This window comes from Chrysochloris asiatica, unplaced genomic scaffold, assembly GCF_000296735.1.
Source record: "Chrysochloris asiatica unplaced genomic scaffold, ChrAsi1.0 scaffold00111, whole genome shotgun sequence".
In the NCBI taxonomy this organism is placed as follows: domain Eukaryota; kingdom Metazoa; phylum Chordata; class Mammalia; order Afrosoricida; family Chrysochloridae; genus Chrysochloris; species Chrysochloris asiatica.
The window spans coordinates 7,105,531-7,126,979 of NW_006408629.1; the positions used below are offsets into that span (position 1 = coordinate 7,105,531).

The following is a 21,449-nucleotide window of genomic DNA, read 5'->3' on the forward strand; positions in this document are numbered from 1 at the left end:
TTTTCTTGGAGCTAGAGGACGTGTTCAGGCTAATGTACAGAATGGAGATTGACCTTGCCTCTGGAGGGAACTAAAAACTGAGGCCTTGTCTATTTAAAATGCTTTCCTGAGCCTGACTAGAGTTTAGTCAAGCAGTCTCTAGGTAGGCAAAATCAGGTAAAATCAGTTTGGTCCTTACACAGCATTTACCTAAGGCCACAGTTCAGAAGAGTTAAGAAAGAAGGAAGACTGAAACATGAAGCAAATGGAAGAAGTGGGATCAGAGGTGTTATATTGTGGTGATGGCAACCAATGACATGAAACAAAACGTATAAGAATTGTTGATGGAAAACTCTCTGCTCTGTAAACCTTCACCCAATTCACAAGCTTAAAAACAGAACAAAAAGACACAATAAATTTGCCCTTATTTACAGTAAAGAGTTGTATTATACACAGTAAAACCTGTGATAGCAGGAACCTGTGTAAGGTGGGAACTTGCCAAAGAATGAAAACTCAAATGTTTTCCACTAAGTAGAGAACATGAGAAAAGTGGTTCTTGCACAACATCAAAGTTGAGAAACTTGTGAAAACTGAGAAAATAATATAGTCCACCAAGTTCTGGTTCTCACAGATTTCACTGTATTTTTAACAACAAAAAACAGCAGCTGCTGATGCTGCTTATATACAACCAAACAGCTTGCGTGATTTGGTTTCTTGTCTTGTAGTCCATTTGTTTGTTCTGCCTCCTAATCTATTGTGTTGTGCCTGGGGCTAAAAAGCTTGCAAGCAAGTTTAAGAGTTACAATAATTGGTCTATATGCACCTGGAACAACAAAAAGAAAGTCAGGAACGTGTGACTACCTACCTCCATGAACTGCTTCTTTTGCTATAAGGCCAGAAGAACTGGATGCAGACTTTTTGGAGTCATGGAAGCTTGATGAATCCCCAAAACTATTGCCCTGAGATAATCTTTAAAGCTTAAGCCAAAAATATCTCCCAAAGTCTTCTTAAAACCAAACAATAGGGAAGCTTAAAACAACATTCTTAGTAAAGAATGTTGGCCTGGAGCATTGTACCTTTAAAGAACTATCCATTATGGGATCAAAATGAGCTTTGGTAGCTTTATGGGTTAAAAGTTTGGTTGCTAACTGTGAGGTCATCAATTTGAGTCTATAAGCCTCTCCTCAGGAGAAAGACCAGGCTTTTTGTTTCGGTATAGAGTTTCAGCCTCGAAAACCCTATACAGGTTGCTACAAGTCCAGTAGTCAGAACTGACTTGATGGCACACAACCACCACCATCATCATTATGTGATCAAAGGACCTTTATGACACTGTAAGATAATCACTGAACTTCTAACAGCCAGGGCTGCAGTTCAAACCCACTAGCTGCTCCATGGGAAAAAGATGAGGCTTTCTGCTCCCATAAAGATTTACAGTCTCAAGAACCTACATAGGATTGCTATGAGTCAGAATTGATTCAATGGTGATAAGTTTGGTTTGATTATGGAATCAAATTGACAAGAGCAGCTCAAAAGATTAGATAGAAAACTTAGGGGGCAGTGAGTTTGTATTAATGGGGGAGGAACAACTCCAAAAAAGGAGAGTGAGAATGGTTGGACAACTTCAATGTCACTGAATTGTAAATGTAGAAATTATTCAATTGGTGTTATGTCCTGCTGTTCATATTCCTAAAAATAACAATTAAAAAAAAAAAAAAGGCAATTGGACTTGGGGACTAATAAAGGTTAAAATTACAACAATAAAGTGTTCTGGAAAGGTCCAAAATAGAAACTGAGTAAAATTATGGAATTCCACTTTCTATAGTTCAGCAACAAGAAAGTCAAATGTTTTAACCATATAAATAACTCATTTCTGATGTCTAAAAACACTGATCAATACTATAGAATTTTCTCTTAAATAAAACTAGGCCGGAGGAAAAATAATTCACATAATTTAACAGCATTTATTTCTGTATTTCCACCTGGATTTTCTAATAGTTCTCTAACACAAAACTTTAAAGAAGCTCTTCTGTTTGGATTTAAGAACCTAGCTTTCTTATCTAACCCCATTCCAGCAATAAAGCAATATAAAACAAATCAAAAATGTTACTTAACATGAAATATTCAGTGCCCCATGTTACGTATTAAACTTCTACTCCACTCCCACTTCCAAATAAAGCTATGCCTTAAGACTGTATCTAAGCTTAAGGTACATTCATGTGTGGTGCTGTGGGTTAATGCGCTGGACTGCAAAGTCAGTTTGAATCTCAAGGTCAGCAGTTCAAACTCACCAGCTACTCCTTGGAAACCCTATACAGGGTCACTATGAGTCCGAATCTACTCAACGGCAATCAACAACAACAACAAAGCTATACTCATCTGTTACTCTCTATCACTACTACCATAATCTAGTTTCATTAATTCCTAGTATCAGTCTACCAAGTCTAGTCTAGCTCCTGTACATTCTATCCTGCATACCATGTTAGTATACGACTTTACACTTCATAATTGACTAAGACACCTTTTATGTTTTCTTCTCTCCTTTGAGTGAAAAATGCTAATGCAAGTCTATCTTTGACCCATGTGAAAAGAATGAGAAAGAGATTTGTTTTCTTTTACCAAAATAAAACAAAAAACAAACACAGAACTGAAGGTAACCACAGTTTTTTGGATTCCAGATATCAGGGACAAAAAAACAAAACTTTCATCCTCACTTACAGGAGAATGAAAGTGAGGAGAGCCAAGACAGGTACAGCAATACTTTTCTACCAGAAAATGTCTACCAGTAGTCTTCAATGATATTTTTCTACAATGTGATGGTCATTCCAACTCATAGCCTTCCTATGTGCACACTAATTTAGGAACAAAGAGAAATAAATGGGTTGGAAAGCACAGCAATAATGTACCATCATTGATGACAATAATGCTATTTTCATTTCAGTGACTGACTTCTGTATATCTTTTCACCTCAGATGAACACAGAACAGAATTGACATTCAAATTATTTTGTAAACAATTTATTAAATACAGACACTGGCAAAAAAGACATTGGCAATGAAAAACCAAGATGGCCAATTTCTATTAAAGAACAAGCAAGCTGTTCACCTAGGAGCCATCAGGAGAAGAAAAATCAGCCCTCAGGACAAACCCTCTTCCAAGATTGGAACTCAAAGGAAACACACAAGCAAGCTTATAAGCTCTCTGATAACCATGTTGGTCTACCTGTGAGTGAGTGGAAGTAGGGGAAAGGTAACAATGAAGACACGGGCTGAGTTCAACCACATTCCATAGGCTCTTGTCAATCTTGAGATGAGAGACATTAACTGGTTGGTCTGAAGCTCGTTACACATCTTCTACCTTTACAACAGTTGTGACCATTGCAATTAGTCATGATAACAACTACTCACTATTGAATCAATAGAATCACCCAAAAAAAAAAAAAAAATCCAGAACTGAAGGTAGGTCTGTGTCTATGGGCTCTGGAGTTCCCAAATCTCCCCCACACACTTGGGAATTCTAGAGCCCATGGACATTGACCTAACCACTGAGGACTGGAGCTGACAGTAAACTGTCCAGCTGATCTGAACTTGGGGAAGGCATGCAAGAATGCCCAAAATTGAAGATAGAATCCATATGATCAGAACTCAACTAAAGGAAGATAAAGAAAAGTTGATACAGGAACCAAATATAAATGGCTACAATTTAATGAACTTGATCTTTGTTTATGGATGTACTTGTTCAAAATACAAGCTGAGAGGGAAGGAGTCTTCATATCAAGGACCAAGCCTATCCCCTCAGTACACAGGGTGGGTAGGGATGGGCAACTTAGACACTGGCAACCTAATACTGGGGGAGCTATAAAGGCACGAAGTGGCTGACTTACAAGTTTTCAAGAAGTTTAGTTTCAGAGTGAGAGAGGGAGGGTAGAATCCCCACTGAATAGTTTTCATCTTGTCTAGATGAGTCTGGTGAAAGGAGATGGGGATGGGATTCTGTTGATTCAATAGTGAGTAACTGTTGTTATGACCAATTGTGATCATCACAACTGTAAAGGGAGAAGTTATGTGTTTCTGTATATCAAAAAAAAAGAAGGAATGGAAGCAAATACTGTTAACTGATGGTGCATGAAGTGGATTAAGTGGATTATAATCATTGCAATGAAACAAATTATGATTGTTGTTGTTAGGTGCCATAGAGTCCATACCGTCTCATAGTGACCCTATGCACAACAGAACAAAACACTGCCCAGTCCTAGGCCAACGTAACAATTGTTGCCACACTTGAGTCCACTGATATTGCCACTTTGCCAATCCATCTCGCTGGGGTCTTCCTCTTTTTCTCTGACCCTCCACCTTACCAAACATGAGCGCCTTCTCCAGCAACTGGTCCCTCCTGACAATATGTCCAAAGTATGAGAGATGAAGTTTGGCCATCCTGGCCTCCAAAGAGCACTCTGGCTGCACTTCTTCCAAAACGGATCTATTTGTTCTTTTGGCAGCCCATGGTACTTTCAATTTTCTCCTCCAACACCATAACTCAAATGCGTCAATGCTTCTATGGTCTTCCTTATTCACTGTCCAGCTTTCACATGCATATGAGATTATGGAAAATACCATGGCTTGGATCAAGCATACCTTAGTCCTCAAACTGACATCTTTCTCTTCAATACTCTAAAAAGATCTTGTGCAGCAGATTTGCCCAATGCAATACATCGTTTGATTTCTTGACTGCTGCTTCCATGAGTGTTGATAGTTGATCCAAGAAGAATAAAGTCCTTGACAACTTCAATCTTTTCTCTGTTGATAAGAATGTTGTTTATTGGACCAGTGGTGAGGATTTTTGTTTTCTTTACATTGAGACGTAATCCATACCGAAGGCTGTGCTCTTTGATCTTCATCATTCAATGTTTAAAGTCCTCTTCACTTTCAGCAAGTAAGGTTGTATCATCTGCATATCGCAGGTTGTTCATGAGTCTTCCTCCAATCCTGATGCCAGGTTTTTCTTCATATAACCCAGTTTCTCGGATTATTTGCTCAGCACACAGGTTGAATAAGTATGGTAAAACAATAAAACCCTGTCGCACACCTTTCTTAATTTAAAATCATTTAGTGTTCCCATGTTCTGGTCAAACAACTACTTCTTGGTCCATGTACAGATAAATCACGAGCACAATTAACTTTCCAGGAATCCTCATGCTTAGCAATGTTTGGCCATAGCTTGTCATGATCCACACAATTGAAAACCTTTGTGTAGCCAAAAAAGCACAGGCAAATATCTTTCTGGTATTCTCATTCCACATCCTCTTCTGATATCAGCTTGAACCAATGGGTGTTCTCTGTCAATGTATGCTTGCAGTCATTTCTGTATTAACTTCAGTAAAACTTTACTTGTATGGGTTATCAAAGAGATTATCCAATGATTTCCGCATTCCATTGGGTTACTCTCTTTGGAATGGGTTACAAATACAGATCTCTTCCAATCAGTCGGCCAGATAATTGTCTTCCAAATTTCTTGGCACAGGTGAGTGAGTACCTCCAGTGCTGCCTCACTTTCTTGAAAGATTTCTATTTGTATTCCATCAATTACTGAAGTCTTCTTCTTTGCCAATTCCTTCAATGCACCTTGGGCTTCTTCTTTCAGTATCATTGGCTCTTGATCATGTGCTACCTCTCGAAACGGCTGAACATCAACCATTTTCTTTTGGTACAGTGACTCTGTGTATTCCTTCCATCTTCTTTTGCTGCTTTCTGCATCATCAATCATTTGTCCAGAGAAACCTTCAGTACAAAAGTCGAGGCTTGAATTTTTTCTTCAGTTCCCCCAGCTAGAGAAATGCTGAGCGTGCTCTTCCTTTTTCGTTTTCTGACTCCAGATCTTTGCGCATTTTCTTGTAATATTTGACTTTGTCTTCTCGAGCTGACCTTGAAAATTTCTGCTCATCTCTTTTACCTCTTCATTTCTTCCATTTGCTTTAGCATCTCTATGCTGGAGAGCAAGTTTCAGTGTCTCTTCTGACATCTATTTTGATCTTTTCCTTCTTTCTTGTCTTCTGACTGACTTTTTTGCTTTCTTCCTGTATGATGTTCTTGAAGTCATCCCACAATTCCTCTGGTCTTCGGTCTTTAGTGTTTAATGTAACAAATCTGTTCTTCAGATGATCACTAAATTCAGGTAGGGTATATTCAAGGTCATATTTTGGTTCTTGTGGACTTGTTTTCATTTTCTTCAGCTTCAGTTTGAATTTGCATATGAGCAACTCATGGTCTGTTCCACAGTCTGCCCCTGGCCTTGTTTTCACTGATGATATGGAGCTTTTCCATCGTCTCTTTCCATAGATGTAGTCAATTTGATTTCTGTGTATTCCATCTGGTGAGGTCTATGTGTATAATTGTCTCTTATGCTGTCTAAAGAAGGTATTTGAAATGAACAAATCATTGATTTTGCAGAATTCTATCATGTGATCTCCAGCATCATTTCTATCACCATGACCATATTTTCCTACTACTGCTCCTTCCTCCTTGTTCCCAAATTTTGCATTCCAATCACCAGTAATAAGCAATACATCTTGATTGCATGTTTGATCAATTTCAGATTGAAGAAGTTGGTAGAATTCTTCTATTTCATCCTCACTGGCTTGTATTTAAAATACCCATGGCATAGCTTCCAAAATCAAAGCAACTCACAAGCCACTATGGTACAACAAACTCACAGTTGAATGGTGGACAAATTATGAATGTTGTTGTTAAGTGCCATCGAGTCAATTCCAACCCATAGCGACCCCGCATAGGGTTTTCAAGGAGCAGCTGGTGAGCTTGAACCACAGACCTTGCAGTTCAAGCGACTTCGCTGTCTGACGCATTAGCCCACAGCGCCACGCCAGGTATGTTTAATTGAGTGCAAAACCAGTGTTCTGCCATGTAAACTATCATTCAATTCACAGTAAAAGTTTTAAAAGAAAACCAATATGGCCAATTTTCTATAAAGTGGCTACATATTTTGCCAACTCCTAGGAAACGTGTTCTTGTTGTTGGTTCTGACTAATAGCGACCCTGGATTTGAACCACCCTAGTGGTCAGTAGTCCAGTGCCTATGCTACAGCATCATACCAGGATACTCCCAGCAAACTAGATGCCATCAATTCATCCCCTCTTCCCTTAAAAGAAAATACATGAGTGTAAAGCACACTCAGAGACACACTCTTTCACTTGAATCTGCTCTATTTCATTTTAAAAGATCATTTGCAAACTTCTATTTGTTGTTAAGTGTCTTCAAGGCGGTTTCAACTCACAGTAACCCTGTATAGGGTTTCCGAGGAGTGGCTGGTGGGTTTCAACCTTGTGGTTGGCACTCTAGGGCTTAGCCTGCAGCACCACACCAGTAGCTACTAGTATGGTATTTCTAACAATATGCTTTTGATATGATGCTGAAAAGCAAATTTTCCCCCAAACCCTTTTCATAATATTCTTTGTTGTTGTTGTTGTTAGGTGCCATCGAGTCGGTACCAACTACTAGCGACCCTATGCACAGCAGAACGAAACACTGCCTGATCCTGGGTCAACCTCACTATTGCTGACACACTCGAGTCCATTGATGCTGCCACCTGGCCAATCCATCATGTTGGGGGTATTCCTCTTTTTTCTCTGACCCTCCACCCTACCAAACATGATATCCTTTCTCCAGCAATTGGTCCCTCCTGACAATATGTCCGAAGTATGAGGGATGAAGTTTGGCCATCTTGGCCTCCAAGGAGCACTCTGGCTGCACTTCTTCCAACACTGATCTGTTTGTTCTTTTGGCGGTCCATGGCACTTTCAATATTCTCCTCCAACACCATAACTCAAATTAGTCAATTCTTCTATGGTCTTCCTTATTTACTGTCCAGCTTTCGCATGCAGAATAAGGTGCACCTGACCCATGCCATGGTATTTTCAACAACCTCATTTTCAATAATAACCTCATACACTATCTTTAAGCACTAAAAAATATATTTTTTTAATTAATTGGTGCTTTGGGTGAATGCACTGAACTGTAAAGTTGGTTTGAACTACAAGGTTGGTGGTTCAAGCTCACCAGTTGTTCTTGGAAACCCTATACAGGGTCGCTTCGAGTTGGAACTTGATTCGATGGCACTTAACAACATCACTCCTGCACTCACACAATAATTGGACACAAAAATATAATAAAAAAAGAAATTACCGGAATCAATTAAATGCAAACAAAGCATTTCTAATGGATACTGTTCCGTGGGATAGGTGTTAATCATTCCTTCACAGGCCTTCTTCAGCCTAGCAGTCTCATAAGGAAACTTGAAAATATAAAAGTAAAATAAATTAATTGCCATTACTAGTAAAATGTATTTGTGAACACTTTCATATTTTGAAATATGTAAGTCACAGAAGAGATTTTAAAAGTCAACTTACCTTGAATAAACACTGAATGAACTGTCTATATAGTACTTGGTGATCTTCACTAGGAATCTTGTCTGATAAACCCAATGCATTCTCAAAAGCTGTTAAGAGCTGAAAAGACAAAAAAGCTATTATCTGTAGTATACTTACATGACACATGCAATAAATAGCAAAATGCATAAAACCCCTTGGTAGACAGTACACCTTTAACTATCTACAAATTATTTCATTGCCTGGCCCTGACAATGAGAGTAAAAAAGTATATGTAAGTTTGGGCAGTCTGGCCAACAGACAGCATTGAACACTGTAGGATAAGCACTGGATTGCAAAGTCGGTTTGAATAACAAGGTCAGCGGTTCAAACTCTTAAGTTGCTTCTCAGAAGCCCTACAAAAGGGTTGCTATGAGTTGGAACCAACTTGACAGCACTTAGCAACAACAAATAAATGAGTAACATGACTTTTACTGAAACATTCTTCCAAGAGCTTGCTGTCCCCTTCACAGCAGTTAGTCAGAGAGACTGTAATCTTACATACCAATGCCAACGTTACTGCTTTGATAAAATCAATGATCTCAAATAACAGGCAGCCTAATTTAAACAGCCTAGCATAAAGGTTAAAAAAAAAAAAAGTTAATGAAATTAGTCTAAATGGAAAAGAGGCAATACATTTCAGACCATATTTATTTTTCATGGAAAAGATACTATACACAGTCCAAACTTTTTCTTTTTAACTTATTTTGGTTTATGTTTGGTAATGCAGGATAAGTATCGGACTGCTAATAGCTAGGTCGTGTCCAAACCCATCAGCCACTCCTCAGAAACCCTATACAGAGTCGGTATTAGTCAAACAAACTTGAAGGAATTGTTCTTTAACAACAATTACATTGTATTTCAAGGAAAACAATGAAGTCATATCATTAAAATATGATTTAGGAGAAATCAGTAAGCTACCTAATTTTTAAATATACACTTTAATATTCAATATTTTGAAAAATATAATCTATACACAGGTAATCCACCGTTATCACCCAAACAAGGGCAAATCTTATTCTCAAATTTTTATCCTCAGCACTCAACACACTATTGCGCACACACCAGGTTCTCAACGAATGCTTTCTGAACGAGGAAACAAATTCATAAGTGGTAGGATAAGCACTTGATCACATGGTCAGTTTGAACTGGCTATTTACATAATAAAAAGTTAAGTTTACTTTTAAACTTTCAAGTAAAAGAAAGGAAAAAAAATGTAAACATTTTTCAATTATAGTTCAAAATCAATGCATTTTGTCTTTCAAAGATTCCTTTCAGTTACTTCAAATTCTGTATAGTAAAAATATTTTTAGATAAATACTAAACATAAATACTCTAAACAAAATATCCTGGATGAACTGTCAAACCTTTAAGTAATTTAGTTCATAAGTATAATAAATATATCTTTAAAGTACAACTTTTAAAACTACAGTTTTCTGAAAAACAATTTTTCAGTTGCTTTTTCACAACAATTAAGTTATTGGTTCATTGTAAATTGCTATGAATACAAGGGAGTGAAATTCTGATACAATGAGTACCAATCCCATTCCTTCCAGACTTGGTGAGAGATTGCACACCTATATTCTTATTTTATTAAGAGCTTCTGTGAATTCATTATTGCTAATATACAAAATGTCTAGCTTGATATACAGTATTTTCATATTATTGTATGCTTTTATTTCTAAATTCCATTAGATGATCAATTTTCTAGAAACACACTGCGAGGAATAAACAGGTCAATACCAATTGCTGGGTTTCATTATTCTGATCCTCAGTACTCTCAGCCAACAAGTGAGTCAATTTCCTCCAGAGTTGGTAAAGTTCCTGGTTGTCTGCACCACCTTCCTGTCGTGTTTTAATCAACTTGTGCCATGTTTGGGCCACCTATAAAGAAGATTTAAAAATGGTTACTTTTATGTTAAGTACTAAAAGTGCCAATAAAATGTACAAAATCTGAAATTAAAATATTTGTATCTGTTCAAACTTAAAAGCAGCATAAACACAGAACCTCTTCTATTATGAATTCAATAAAAAAATAAATAAGTTGCTTGAGCAAATCTACACAGTCCTTATATTAATAAGTATAGCTGAGATACCAGAGTACTTATAGGAATAATGACTATATCTCCAAATTCCATAACTTTGAGCATCACCTTTAGAAACACCACAAATGGGTTACCAAGTATCATAGATAATACTTCTACTTATTTTTACATTCTTCCCACTTCCAAAAGGGTTTGGAAGTTATGAATTCTAATTTAATTTATTTAAATTTGAATTCTAACTTATGTTTTTCAAAGCACTGTTAATTACATTATCTTTTTTAAGCCATTTAATAATATATTTATAGAATAACTTATACCTTTCCAGTTAAGCTAAATGAGAGTTATCTTGTTAAAATGTTTTATTAAAAAAAAGTGCAGTAGCCTCAACTAATCATTAACCAACCTCTATGTGTTTCTTTTCTTGGTAATACAGATCCACAAGTTTTTTACAGACATCACACCACTTCTGTTTGTCAATGCTTACAAGGAAAAAAAAAGATAAATTTTTAAATAAACAATAACTTGAAACACTGAAATATCTGAATGATATCATCAGGCACAATTTTAAATTAGAACATAATCTCTTTCATACTACACTAAAATTTCATAAAGTGAGCCTTTCTTTAAAATAAAGAGGGAGAGTGCTTAGGAAATATTAGCTCCATTACACTGACTAAAAATTTTATCAAAGACCCCAAATTAGTCAGTTCTCTTACTAATAGTGCTTTGATTCTACTCCAATAGCAATCAAGAGACTCTCTGATAATGAACAGTAACACCAGGAAACATGCTCCTTTAAACAATCAACACCAGGACACCAAGAGGGGAACCTCTGCCCAAAAGAAAAATTTAAAAAGCAGAGGGGGACAGTAAAGTGGGTGGATGAAAACAGGCCACAAGGTAGAAAGAAGGAGGGCACTGACACACTGTGGGGGTTGCAGCCAATGTCACAGAACAATCTAGGTACAAACTGCTGAATGGGTAATTAATTTCCTCAGTAAACTTTCAATTAAATGACAATAAAGTGTTTTGTATATGTATATAAATTAAAATGTTAAAATAACATAAAAAGATTCTGTAATAAAGTTCAAAAAAATAAATAATTATTTCTGATTCCCAATAAAATGTTTAGAGTACTTGTATATAATTTTTAATTAGCAGATTATTCTAACTAAAGCTGCTAAAGGCCTTCCCCATACACTTACCTTTCATAGAGATCCAGAAGCTTTTGGTAGACACCAGGTAAATCATCCTTAGCATTTATGTGATTACATTTCTCATATAAGCTTGCTAGCCCCTAAAAAAGAAAGAAGTAGTGATCATTCTTACAAAAACATCTAATGTTTCTACATTCCATTATTCTCCTAAAATGAACATTTATAAAGAATCTTTATAATAAAAGATGACCATTTGTAAGTAAAATGATGTCTGAGCGTTGTCTCCAAATAGACTAGCATGGGCAATAATAATAGGTAGAAGTATTACATGTTGTTGTTGTTAAGAGCCATCAAGTAGAATTCAACTCATAACGACCTTATACACAGTACAACAAAAGGAAACACTGCCTGGTACTGTGCCAACCTCAAAATTGTTGCTATGCTTGAGCCCATTGCTACTGCCAGTATGCAAGTCCATTTCCTTGGGGGAGTCTTCTTTTTTAGATTTTTGGTGACCCTCAACTTTCCAAAGCATTATGTCCTTCTCCAGGGACTGTTCTCTCCTGATATGTTCCAAAGCATTAAAGACAAAGTAAGTCTGGCCATCCGCACTTCTAGAGAGTATTCTGGCTGCACTTCTTCCAACACAGATCTGTTTGTTCTTTTGCCAGTCCATGGTACTTTTAAAATTCTCACCAACACCATAACTCAAATGCATCAATTCTTCTACAGTCTTCTTTATTCACTGTCCAATTTTCACATGCATATGAAGTGATTTAAAATGCCACAGCTTGGGTCAGGCGCACCTTTTCTAATGGACACCTTTGTTCTTTAACACTTTAAAGAGGTCTTGTACAGATTTGCCTAATGCAATATGTCATTTGATTGCTGCTTCCATGAGTGTTCATGAGTAATATGGGCAAAATGAAGTGTTTGACAAGAGTAATCTTTTCTCCTTTTATCTTGATATTATTTATTAGCCCAGTGGTGAGGATTTTTGTTTTCTGTACATTGAGATGCAACCCATACTGAAGGCTGTGGTCTTTGATATTCATCAGTAAGTATTTTAAGTCCTCTTGACTTTCAGTAAGCAGGATTGTATTATCTGCATATCGCAGGTTGTTAAATGAGTCCAGCTTCTACGGTTATGTGCACAGTACACAGATTTGTGAGTATGGTGACAGACTACAACCCTGGTGCACACCTTTCTTAATTCTAAACAGTATGGTGTTCCCTTGTTCTGTTAAAACAACTGCTTCTTGGTCTATGTATAGGTTCCTCATAAGCACAAGCAAGTGTTCTGGAATACTCATTTTCCACCATGTTGTCATGATCCACACAATTGGAAGACTTTGCATAGTCAATACAGCACAGGTAAACATCTTTCTGGTTACTTTGCTTTCAGCTAAGATCTACCTGACGTCAGCAATGATATCCCTCATTTCATGTCCTACTCTGAACTGGCTTGAACCTCTGGCAATTTCCTGTCAATGTATGGTTGTGGCCATTTTTTAATTATCTTTAGCAAAATTTTACTTGCATGTGATATTAATGATATTGTCTGTTGAGTCAGCGCTCTTTGAGATAAGCACAAATATGGATCTCTTCCAATCAGTTGGCCAGGTAGCTATCTGGATTCCAAATTTCCTGGCAGTAATCAGTGTCTCTAGTGATGCATCAGTTTGCTGAAAGATTTCAATTTGTATTCTATACTACATACACACACATATACACACACACACACAAACACACAGATATCGGCAATGAGTGAATTTGGCTGAAGACGAATGATGGGCATAGAGAGGTTCATTATATCATTCTTTTTACTCTTGAAAATACATTTTAAATGCTTCAAATACAAATACAAAACATTTCTTATGGCTATTATTTAATCTTAACCCCTTAGACACTACTGTATTATGATATGGTCAAACAAAAAACATTCAAATATGCTGTGGACATTGTCATTTTTCTACAAAGATGAAATATACTAAACCAATCAGCACATAATAAATGCTGTCATCTTTCAATGTGTGTTACCAGACACCCTCATTCACCTTCTTCCTTATAAGAACCTCAGAAGAATTGGTTCCTGCTCTCCAGATACTATTATACCTATTTACCCACTGTTCCACAGGTGAGACTAAGATAAGAAACAAATCAATGTTATCCTACACCTTTAGTGTGGTACTGTAGAATAAGCACTTGATCACAGGTCGGTTTGAACCGCAGTTCGGCAGTTCAAATTCACCAGTTGCTCCACCAAAACCCTATACCAGGTCTCTATGGATCAGAACTGACTTAATGACATTTAACAACAACAGCATAGGAAGAAAAAAAGAATTAAAATTATACTCAAAGAGAAAATTTTTTATATCAGTTTATTTTCAGAAAACATTTATATGCATTTCTTTTTCCCTTAAGTAAGCATGAAGAATTATTTTGGGTTTAAATGTTTTATGTGCATACATTATTCAGTTGATGATTGATATAATTATGTTTCAAATCCTCATATTTGGAAATAATCCTAATAGTTGGATGTTTAACAATGGCCAACAGTATCTTGGCATCACTATTTTTCTTAAGTAACTTTCAGGTTTAGACTAATAATTTTTTTTTTCTTATATGGGGCAAACAGAAGTCTATTGTAAAAGTGTTACATACATGTGATAAATGAAAGACAAATCATTTCCTGTATTATTTTTTGCTACTTACCTGCCATGCTAATAATTGGTCCGGCTCTAGTTCAGCAGCTTTTCTATAGGCACCCTGGGCCTGATCAGGTTGTTCTAGCTCGGCTGCAGCAACACCAATAAAAACCCAGGCATTATAGTTATTTTTCTCTTGCTTTAAAACTGTCTGATAAGAGAAATTTTAAAAGGTCATTAAATTGTGAAAACTAGTAAAATCCACCAAAAAAAAAAAAAGTCTATCTAAAAGTCAGGTAATTGAGACCAACCTCCTAAAATTGTCATTTAACTCCTCTAGTCTTCAGTTTAAGGAGCCCTGGTAACATAGTGGATTATGAGCTGGGCTGCTAACTGCAGAGTTAGCAGTTCAAATCTACCAGTCACTCTGCTGGAGATTGATGAGACTTTCTGTTCCTGTAAAGATTCACAGCCTTGGAAACCCTATACAGGGTCGCTATTTGTCAAAATCGACTCAGTGGCACACAACCAGTCTTTAGTTTGCTCATAGGAAAAGAGGGGGCTGAACTAAATCAGTGATTGCAAGCAGTCTGGAATGTAAGGTTTTTGCTTTAAGAGCCCCACCCCCACCCCCATTCCAATGCTTTCCCCAAATTGATGATCCACTGAACAATGCAGCCTGTCTGCTACTTAGTCTCCACACTATTCAGCCAACTGAAATCTACATTTCCAGTATGCTACTATTCTGCCCTTCCCTGTACCCCCAGTTTAATTACACTTCTACCACCAAGATAACAATTTTTTAACCTCTGATATCTCTAATTGCTGAGTCTATTCCTTACTCCACAATTCATCACCCCACTACTCATTTCTCACCCCTCACTGCCAGCTAAGACTCCATGATCACAACTGTCATCGTACCCATAAACATCCTTAACCCCTTGGCCTATCATTCTCTTAATCTTTCTCCCCATCTATACTTGAATGCCATTATCCCTCATCGGCAAGCATGAGAGGCTGAACATGGAGGAAGAAAACCACACAGTTGAGCTTACTGAATTCACTGTCACAATGGATACTAATTAGGTTTTATTAGTAATCATATTTTTGCAATTCTTCCAGGCCCACATATAGCAGGCCCACACATATAACACACACAGCATGCATAGGAAATGAACATACAAGGGGACTGTACAGTTTGCAAAAAGATGTAGAACATGCACACTATATATTTTACATATGCATAAAATACATTTTATACATATTCATAAAAAAGCTGTAAGTTTGGTTTTCCACTCTAAATAACAACTCTATCACTTATGTTCTTGTATATCAAGATTCCTACTCAACTTTTCCCACAAATTCAGCTTATTCATCACTAAGAACATAGAAGTCATCAGAGAAGAAACTCATCAGCGTATCTATGCCCCTATCTGACACTGTATGGATCTGCACCTATCTTCTCTCCTATTAATAAGGAAAGAATGCCAAAAGCTCTCCCATCATCTCTCAACTTCCCATGGATTTCACACCTACCACCATCAATTTCCTTCTTTGCCTGGAACATTTCCATACACAGAGAAAAGAGCTTTAGTAACTGATTCCTCCATCACAAACCAAACAAGTTTAGAATGCCAACACATTTTAAAGAATGAAATCTTACAGTGTTTCATAACAAACACCAACAAAGGATACTTCAGAGATATTCAGGCTCTGAGAACTTCGTGTTTGATAAATACACAGAAAGCTAAATTAAGTGTGACAGCAGTAGTTTATCTTACTACTTGGAAGTTAGTTACTAGCCCAACCACTGATGCTTCCACTAAGTGGCCTTTGCACTTTTTTTGTTTTCAGACACTAAATGATTCCCAGATTACAGACAGATAATGTTTGTACATGGGTAACATGTTTTAATCGTGGGAAATTAAAAAAAAAAAAAAAAAAAGTTTACCTTACAATGCTTCAAAGCTTCTTTGTATTCTTTGTTTCTGATTGCATCTCTAGCACTTTTAAGAGCTGTCTTCACTTCCTTGCTTGACATTCTGTCAAGAAAAAGCTCTAGTGAATCTACTATACCTACTTAACCTTAAGAGTTCCAACAAACTTAACCATCTATCAAAAAAGACACCTGTGTTTCTCTCTAAAAGCAGTACTCTTCCTTCCTAATATGCACCCTCACCCCTTCAAATTTTTAGTCAAATGTCACTTTCTAGGTGAAATCTTTCCTGTCCACACTGCTTAACACTTCAACACTTCCTTCTCCCTTGCTCCCAACCGCTCAACATCCATAACTCTTTTCCTTGTATTATTTTTCTTCAAAGTATTTATCACCTGATATGACGCTGTGGGCTAAATCACTGGACCACAAAATTGGTTTCAACTACAAGGTCAGTGGTTCAAACTCACCAGCTGCTCCTTGGAAACCTTATATACAGTCACTATGAGTCAGAACCGACTCGACAGCACTTAACAACAACAATACAAGAGTCAAAGTCAGAAGGTACCACATAAAGAATGAAATGAAATGGTACTTGGTGGAACATGTTTATGAAAAGAACAAAAAATATGCAGGCATCACTGATCCAAAATAAACAGATTGTTGCTGTTGTTAAGTGCCATCGAGTCGGTACCAACCCACAGCGACCTTATGCACAGCAGAACGAAACACTGCCCAATCCTGGGCCAGCATCACTACTGTTGCCACACTTGAGTCCATCAATGCGGCCAGTTGGCCAATCCATCTCATTGGGGGTCTTCCTCTTTTTCTCTGACCCTAGGCTAACAAAATTATCTGTAATTTTAATATGAATGAATCCACAACACACATATAAATAATTGCTTTTTGCCTTTATTTCCCCCACTGCCTTACCCATAATACTTAAAACTGTATTTATTAAACTGTGTATGATGAACAAATATTTGTTAATGTTGAGTTGTGTTTGAATTATACTCTCGCTGTTATTGTTGTTAGATGCCATCCAGTCAGATCCTATCATAGCAACTCTGTATAGGATTTTCTAGGAGCAGTTGGTGAGTTTTAACTGCTAGCAGACACGCACACATTGTCGCTAAGTGCCACTGAGTCGGTTCCAACTCTTAGTGACCCTGTATAAGGTTTCTAAGGAGCGGCTGGTAGGTTTGAACTATGGACCTTATGGTTAGCAGTCTAGTAACACACCATGACTCCATTTTATATATATATACACACACACACACACACACATACACAAATGCTGTTGTTCAGTGTTGCAGAGTGAATTTCGTCTCGTTGCGACCCTGTACAGGGTTTCCGAGGAGCAGCTGGTGGGTTTGAACAGCCGACCTTGCAGTTCAAATTGACCTGTAGTCTGGCGTATTATCCCGCAACACCACACCAGGACCCCCATATAAATACATATGTATATATTATATACACACACATATAGCGTGATATGACTCCATAGGACTAACAACAAGGCTGGTGATTCAAATTTACCAGTTGTTCCTCAGAAACCTCATACTGGGTAAGCTATGGGTCATAACTGACTCAACAACTACAGTATACATTAGGCTAAAAAACACAAATTATTTTATGGATTAGGACCGAAAACACTTATCAGTCTAAATCCAATTCCACACAAAACAAGATCCCATAAAATTAACCCAAATTACAGAGTAAAAGGAACAGAAATTTCAGTAACTATGAAGGAAGAGTTTAAGAACAACATTTACCTATTCTGTGTTTCTGTAATAACCAGTTTCTATAAAATGTAAACCAGTACATTAACTTCCTGTATACAAGGATTACTAAAGGATCATTACTTTCTTTAAGGCATCCTGGTATCACAATGGTTCGGTACTGGGCTACAAACCAAAAGGTTGAGAGTTTGAACCCACAAGCTGCTCCACACGAGAAAAAAACCTAGTAATCCAATCCTGTCAAGATTACAATTTGGGAAACCATGTGGGGCAGTTCTACTGTCCTATAGGGTCACTATGAATCCAAATTGACACAATGGAACATAAACAAAAACAATTACTGTCATTGAAGAGAAATACAATGTTACACTTATGTGGGAACAATGGATATGGAAAAACTAATTTCAGTCATAATATGATATTTCTGTTAGCAAGCAAAATATTTATTCATTTGATCTTAAGATATTTAAAAATTAAGTAAATAAATTGATATATCTTTACATTTCGTAACTTTGGTTTACCAGTTGTTGTTAAGTCCCGTCAAGAAAGTTCCAACCGCGACCCTGTATAGGGTTTCCGGGAGCAGCTGGTGAGCTTGAACCAATGACCTTGCAGTTCAAACCAACTATGCTGTCCAGCTGCCCACAGCATTACCCAGTAAACAAATCAAATTAAAGCATAATCCAATACTGGACAAAATACTGCTCAATTCCATTTAGATCTAATTTTATCAGGAAGATAAAACAAAGTGGGATAAATATTAAGTAGTTAGGAGTCCTCATGTGGTATTGCATGCTAATATGCTGAACCACAAGGTTGGTTTGAACCACAAGGTTGAGTCAGAACTGACTCAACAGCACTTAACAACAATATTAAGTAAGATAAGCACTAGAGGTCCCGTCTAGTTTGCCCCTTGGAAGAGGGCAAACCCCATTCCAAGACTAAGACTCAATGGGAATACATGCTGATTGGTGACCACGTTCATCACCGATAAGGGCAAGTGAGGGAAAAACAGCAATGAAGCTGCGAGCTAAGCCCTACAACATTCAATAGACTCCTGGGAACCTGGGTGGAGACCTGATTGGCCAGCAGTGTGACAAGACCTGGGGACTCTTGGGCCCAGAGTCACTGACATAGCCACAGAGGACTAGAGTGGAGAGTGAAGCATCCAGCTGATAAGAAGAGAGGGCATATGCATAAGAACACCCACACTTGCAGATAATACCCACTTGACCTGGCTTCAATGACTGGATGATCAGAGCTCAACTAGAAGAAGAAAGAAGAGGAAAAAAAGAGTAATCTGATACAATTTGATGAACCTGACCTACACCTATGGATGTAGTAGCTCAAAAGAGGAAACAAATCTTTACAACGAGGATCATTCCCACCCCCTCCATACACAGAGTAGACAGGGATGGGCAACTTGGATATTGGCTACCCAAAATGGGGGGCAGGCAGTTACAAAAGCAAGAAGTGACTGGCTTACAAGCTTTCAAGAGGGAGCCTAGATCCAGAGGGCACGGAGGAAGGCAAAATCTCCACTGAGTGGTATTCAATCTCTCTGGGTAGGGCTGATGAAAGGAGATGGGGATAGGTCTCTTGTGATACAATAGTGAATAACTGTTATCAGGACTGCCTGTGAGGGTTAGAAATGTAAAGGTAGACATTTTGTAACAAAAGGAGGGACTGACTTTGCAGTCCAGGAGCGGAGGTCTCTGGGACCATCAAGGGAGAAGAGTGGAGTGCGGGAACCTAACCAGAGAGGCAGTGACGCCAGAGATGGAGGCAGAGACGATGGCATGGAGAGATGGAGCGGCTGGGGACTTTGGACCCAGAGAGAGAGAGGGGTTGTGTGCTGATGACCAGGGTGCAGGCTTACAGTGTATAATACCCTTGGTAGGTTGATGATGCATGGATGGGATTGTAACCATGGCAATGAAACGATATAGGATAAGATGAATGTAAAGCTAATGTTCTCCCATGTAAACTATCACATAATTCACAATAGAACATTAAAAAAAAAAAAGATAAAGCACTAGACTACTAACCACGAGGTTGACAGTTCAAACACATCAGCTGCTCCTCAGAAGCCTTATTGTGAGTCAATAGTACTTAATAACAGCTTAGCAGACTGCAGATAAACATTTTAAGGCAAAAAAATGAACCAAGACAACAGATTGCAAACTTGGTACACTGACAGTGTTTTACATCCAAAGAAAAAAACTGAGAAGTACAAGACCAAGAAGTTTGAGAAGTTAGGGGGGAAAAAAATTCCTTTTGATTTAAAGGATGATCACATTCAAAATAATATAAAGATTAAGATATTATAAAATCACTTTCTCTACAGCCAAAACTAGATTTTCTAAATAAGCAGAAAAGTGGGTTTTTGACTAATTAAAATAATTACATAATTTAAAGCAACATATCTTAGAATTTTAGAAAGTTTTATTTTCTAATTTTAGAAACAATTACCTTACCTCTGGATTCCTGGTGTGGTGCTCCGGAATCAACATGGACTGCCAACCACAAGGTCAGAGGTTCAAACCTATCAGCTGATCTTCAGACACCTAATACAGGGTCACTATGAGTTGAAATTGACTTCGTAGCACTTAACAACTTTACCTGTGATGTTACAGGATAAGCACTTCACTGCTAACCACAAAATTAGCAGTTCAAACCTTGAAAATCCTATATAGGTTACTATGAGTCAAACCAAATTGACAGCACTTAACAACGTAACCTTACCTGAAATTACCTTGGTATAAACTTATAGGTGCAAACTTCAATAGAATTTTTGTGTTGTTTACAAATCTTGATTGGAGTAGGCAAAAAAGTTCAATGCTTATTTCACATTAAATTTTCCCTGGTCAAAGTCTCCTTCAGTCCAAAAACCTGTAGACTAAAAAGAATAAGACTGGTAAATGATGGTAACAGCTGATCTGGACCAATATCCTCCAATAAAACTCACTGCCGTTATATTGCTTCCAATTCACAGTGACCCTACATTACAGAATAACTGTTTCACAGGGTTTCTAAGGCTGTAAATCTTTACGAAGCAGACTGCCTCATCATCCTCTCACAGAGTGGCTGGGGGTTTGAAACACTGGCCTTTCACTAAGCAGCCCAATGCTTGACCCACTGTGCCACCAGGGATCCTGATCTGGACCAATAAAGAGTAATAAAAAAGATATCCAAATAAAAAAAGTAGCCCAAGTAAATAAAGAATAAAAATAGTTTCAAGACCAAAGAAACAGAAGACTATAACCTTTTTAGGTTACCATATCTTTGATCACCCAACAATTAAGAGGCACCACATCTGAAGAGTGAAGCATCCAGCTGATAAGAAGAGAGGACATATACATAAGAACACCCACACTTGCAGATAATACCCATTCGACCTGGCTTCAATGACTGGATGATCAGAACTCAACTAGGAAAAAAGAGTAGTCTGATACAATTTGATAAACTTGACCTACACCTATGGGTGCAGTAGCTCAAAAGAGG

General features: G+C 37.5%; 1 protein-coding gene across 1 annotated transcript in view; it reads right to left on the minus strand.

The window, feature by feature from the left end:
- TTC37 (tetratricopeptide repeat domain 37) overlaps window positions 1-16,308 on the minus strand; it is a 126,174-nt gene extending 109,866 nt beyond the window's left edge. The window contains exons 1-7 of the mRNA XM_006867880.1: window positions 16,219-16,308; window positions 14,335-14,478; window positions 11,668-11,759; window positions 10,866-10,941; window positions 10,161-10,301; window positions 8,400-8,498; window positions 8,176-8,284 (exon numbers count right to left, since the gene is read on the minus strand). Of these exons, the coding sequence (XP_006867942.1) occupies window positions 8,176-8,284; window positions 8,400-8,498; window positions 10,161-10,301; window positions 10,866-10,941; window positions 11,668-11,759; window positions 14,335-14,478; window positions 16,219-16,308 (751 nt within the window). The remainder of the gene's footprint in view (window positions 1-8,175; window positions 8,285-8,399; window positions 8,499-10,160; window positions 10,302-10,865; window positions 10,942-11,667; window positions 11,760-14,334; window positions 14,479-16,218) is intronic.
- Between the last annotated feature and the right edge of the window lie 5,141 nt (window positions 16,309-21,449).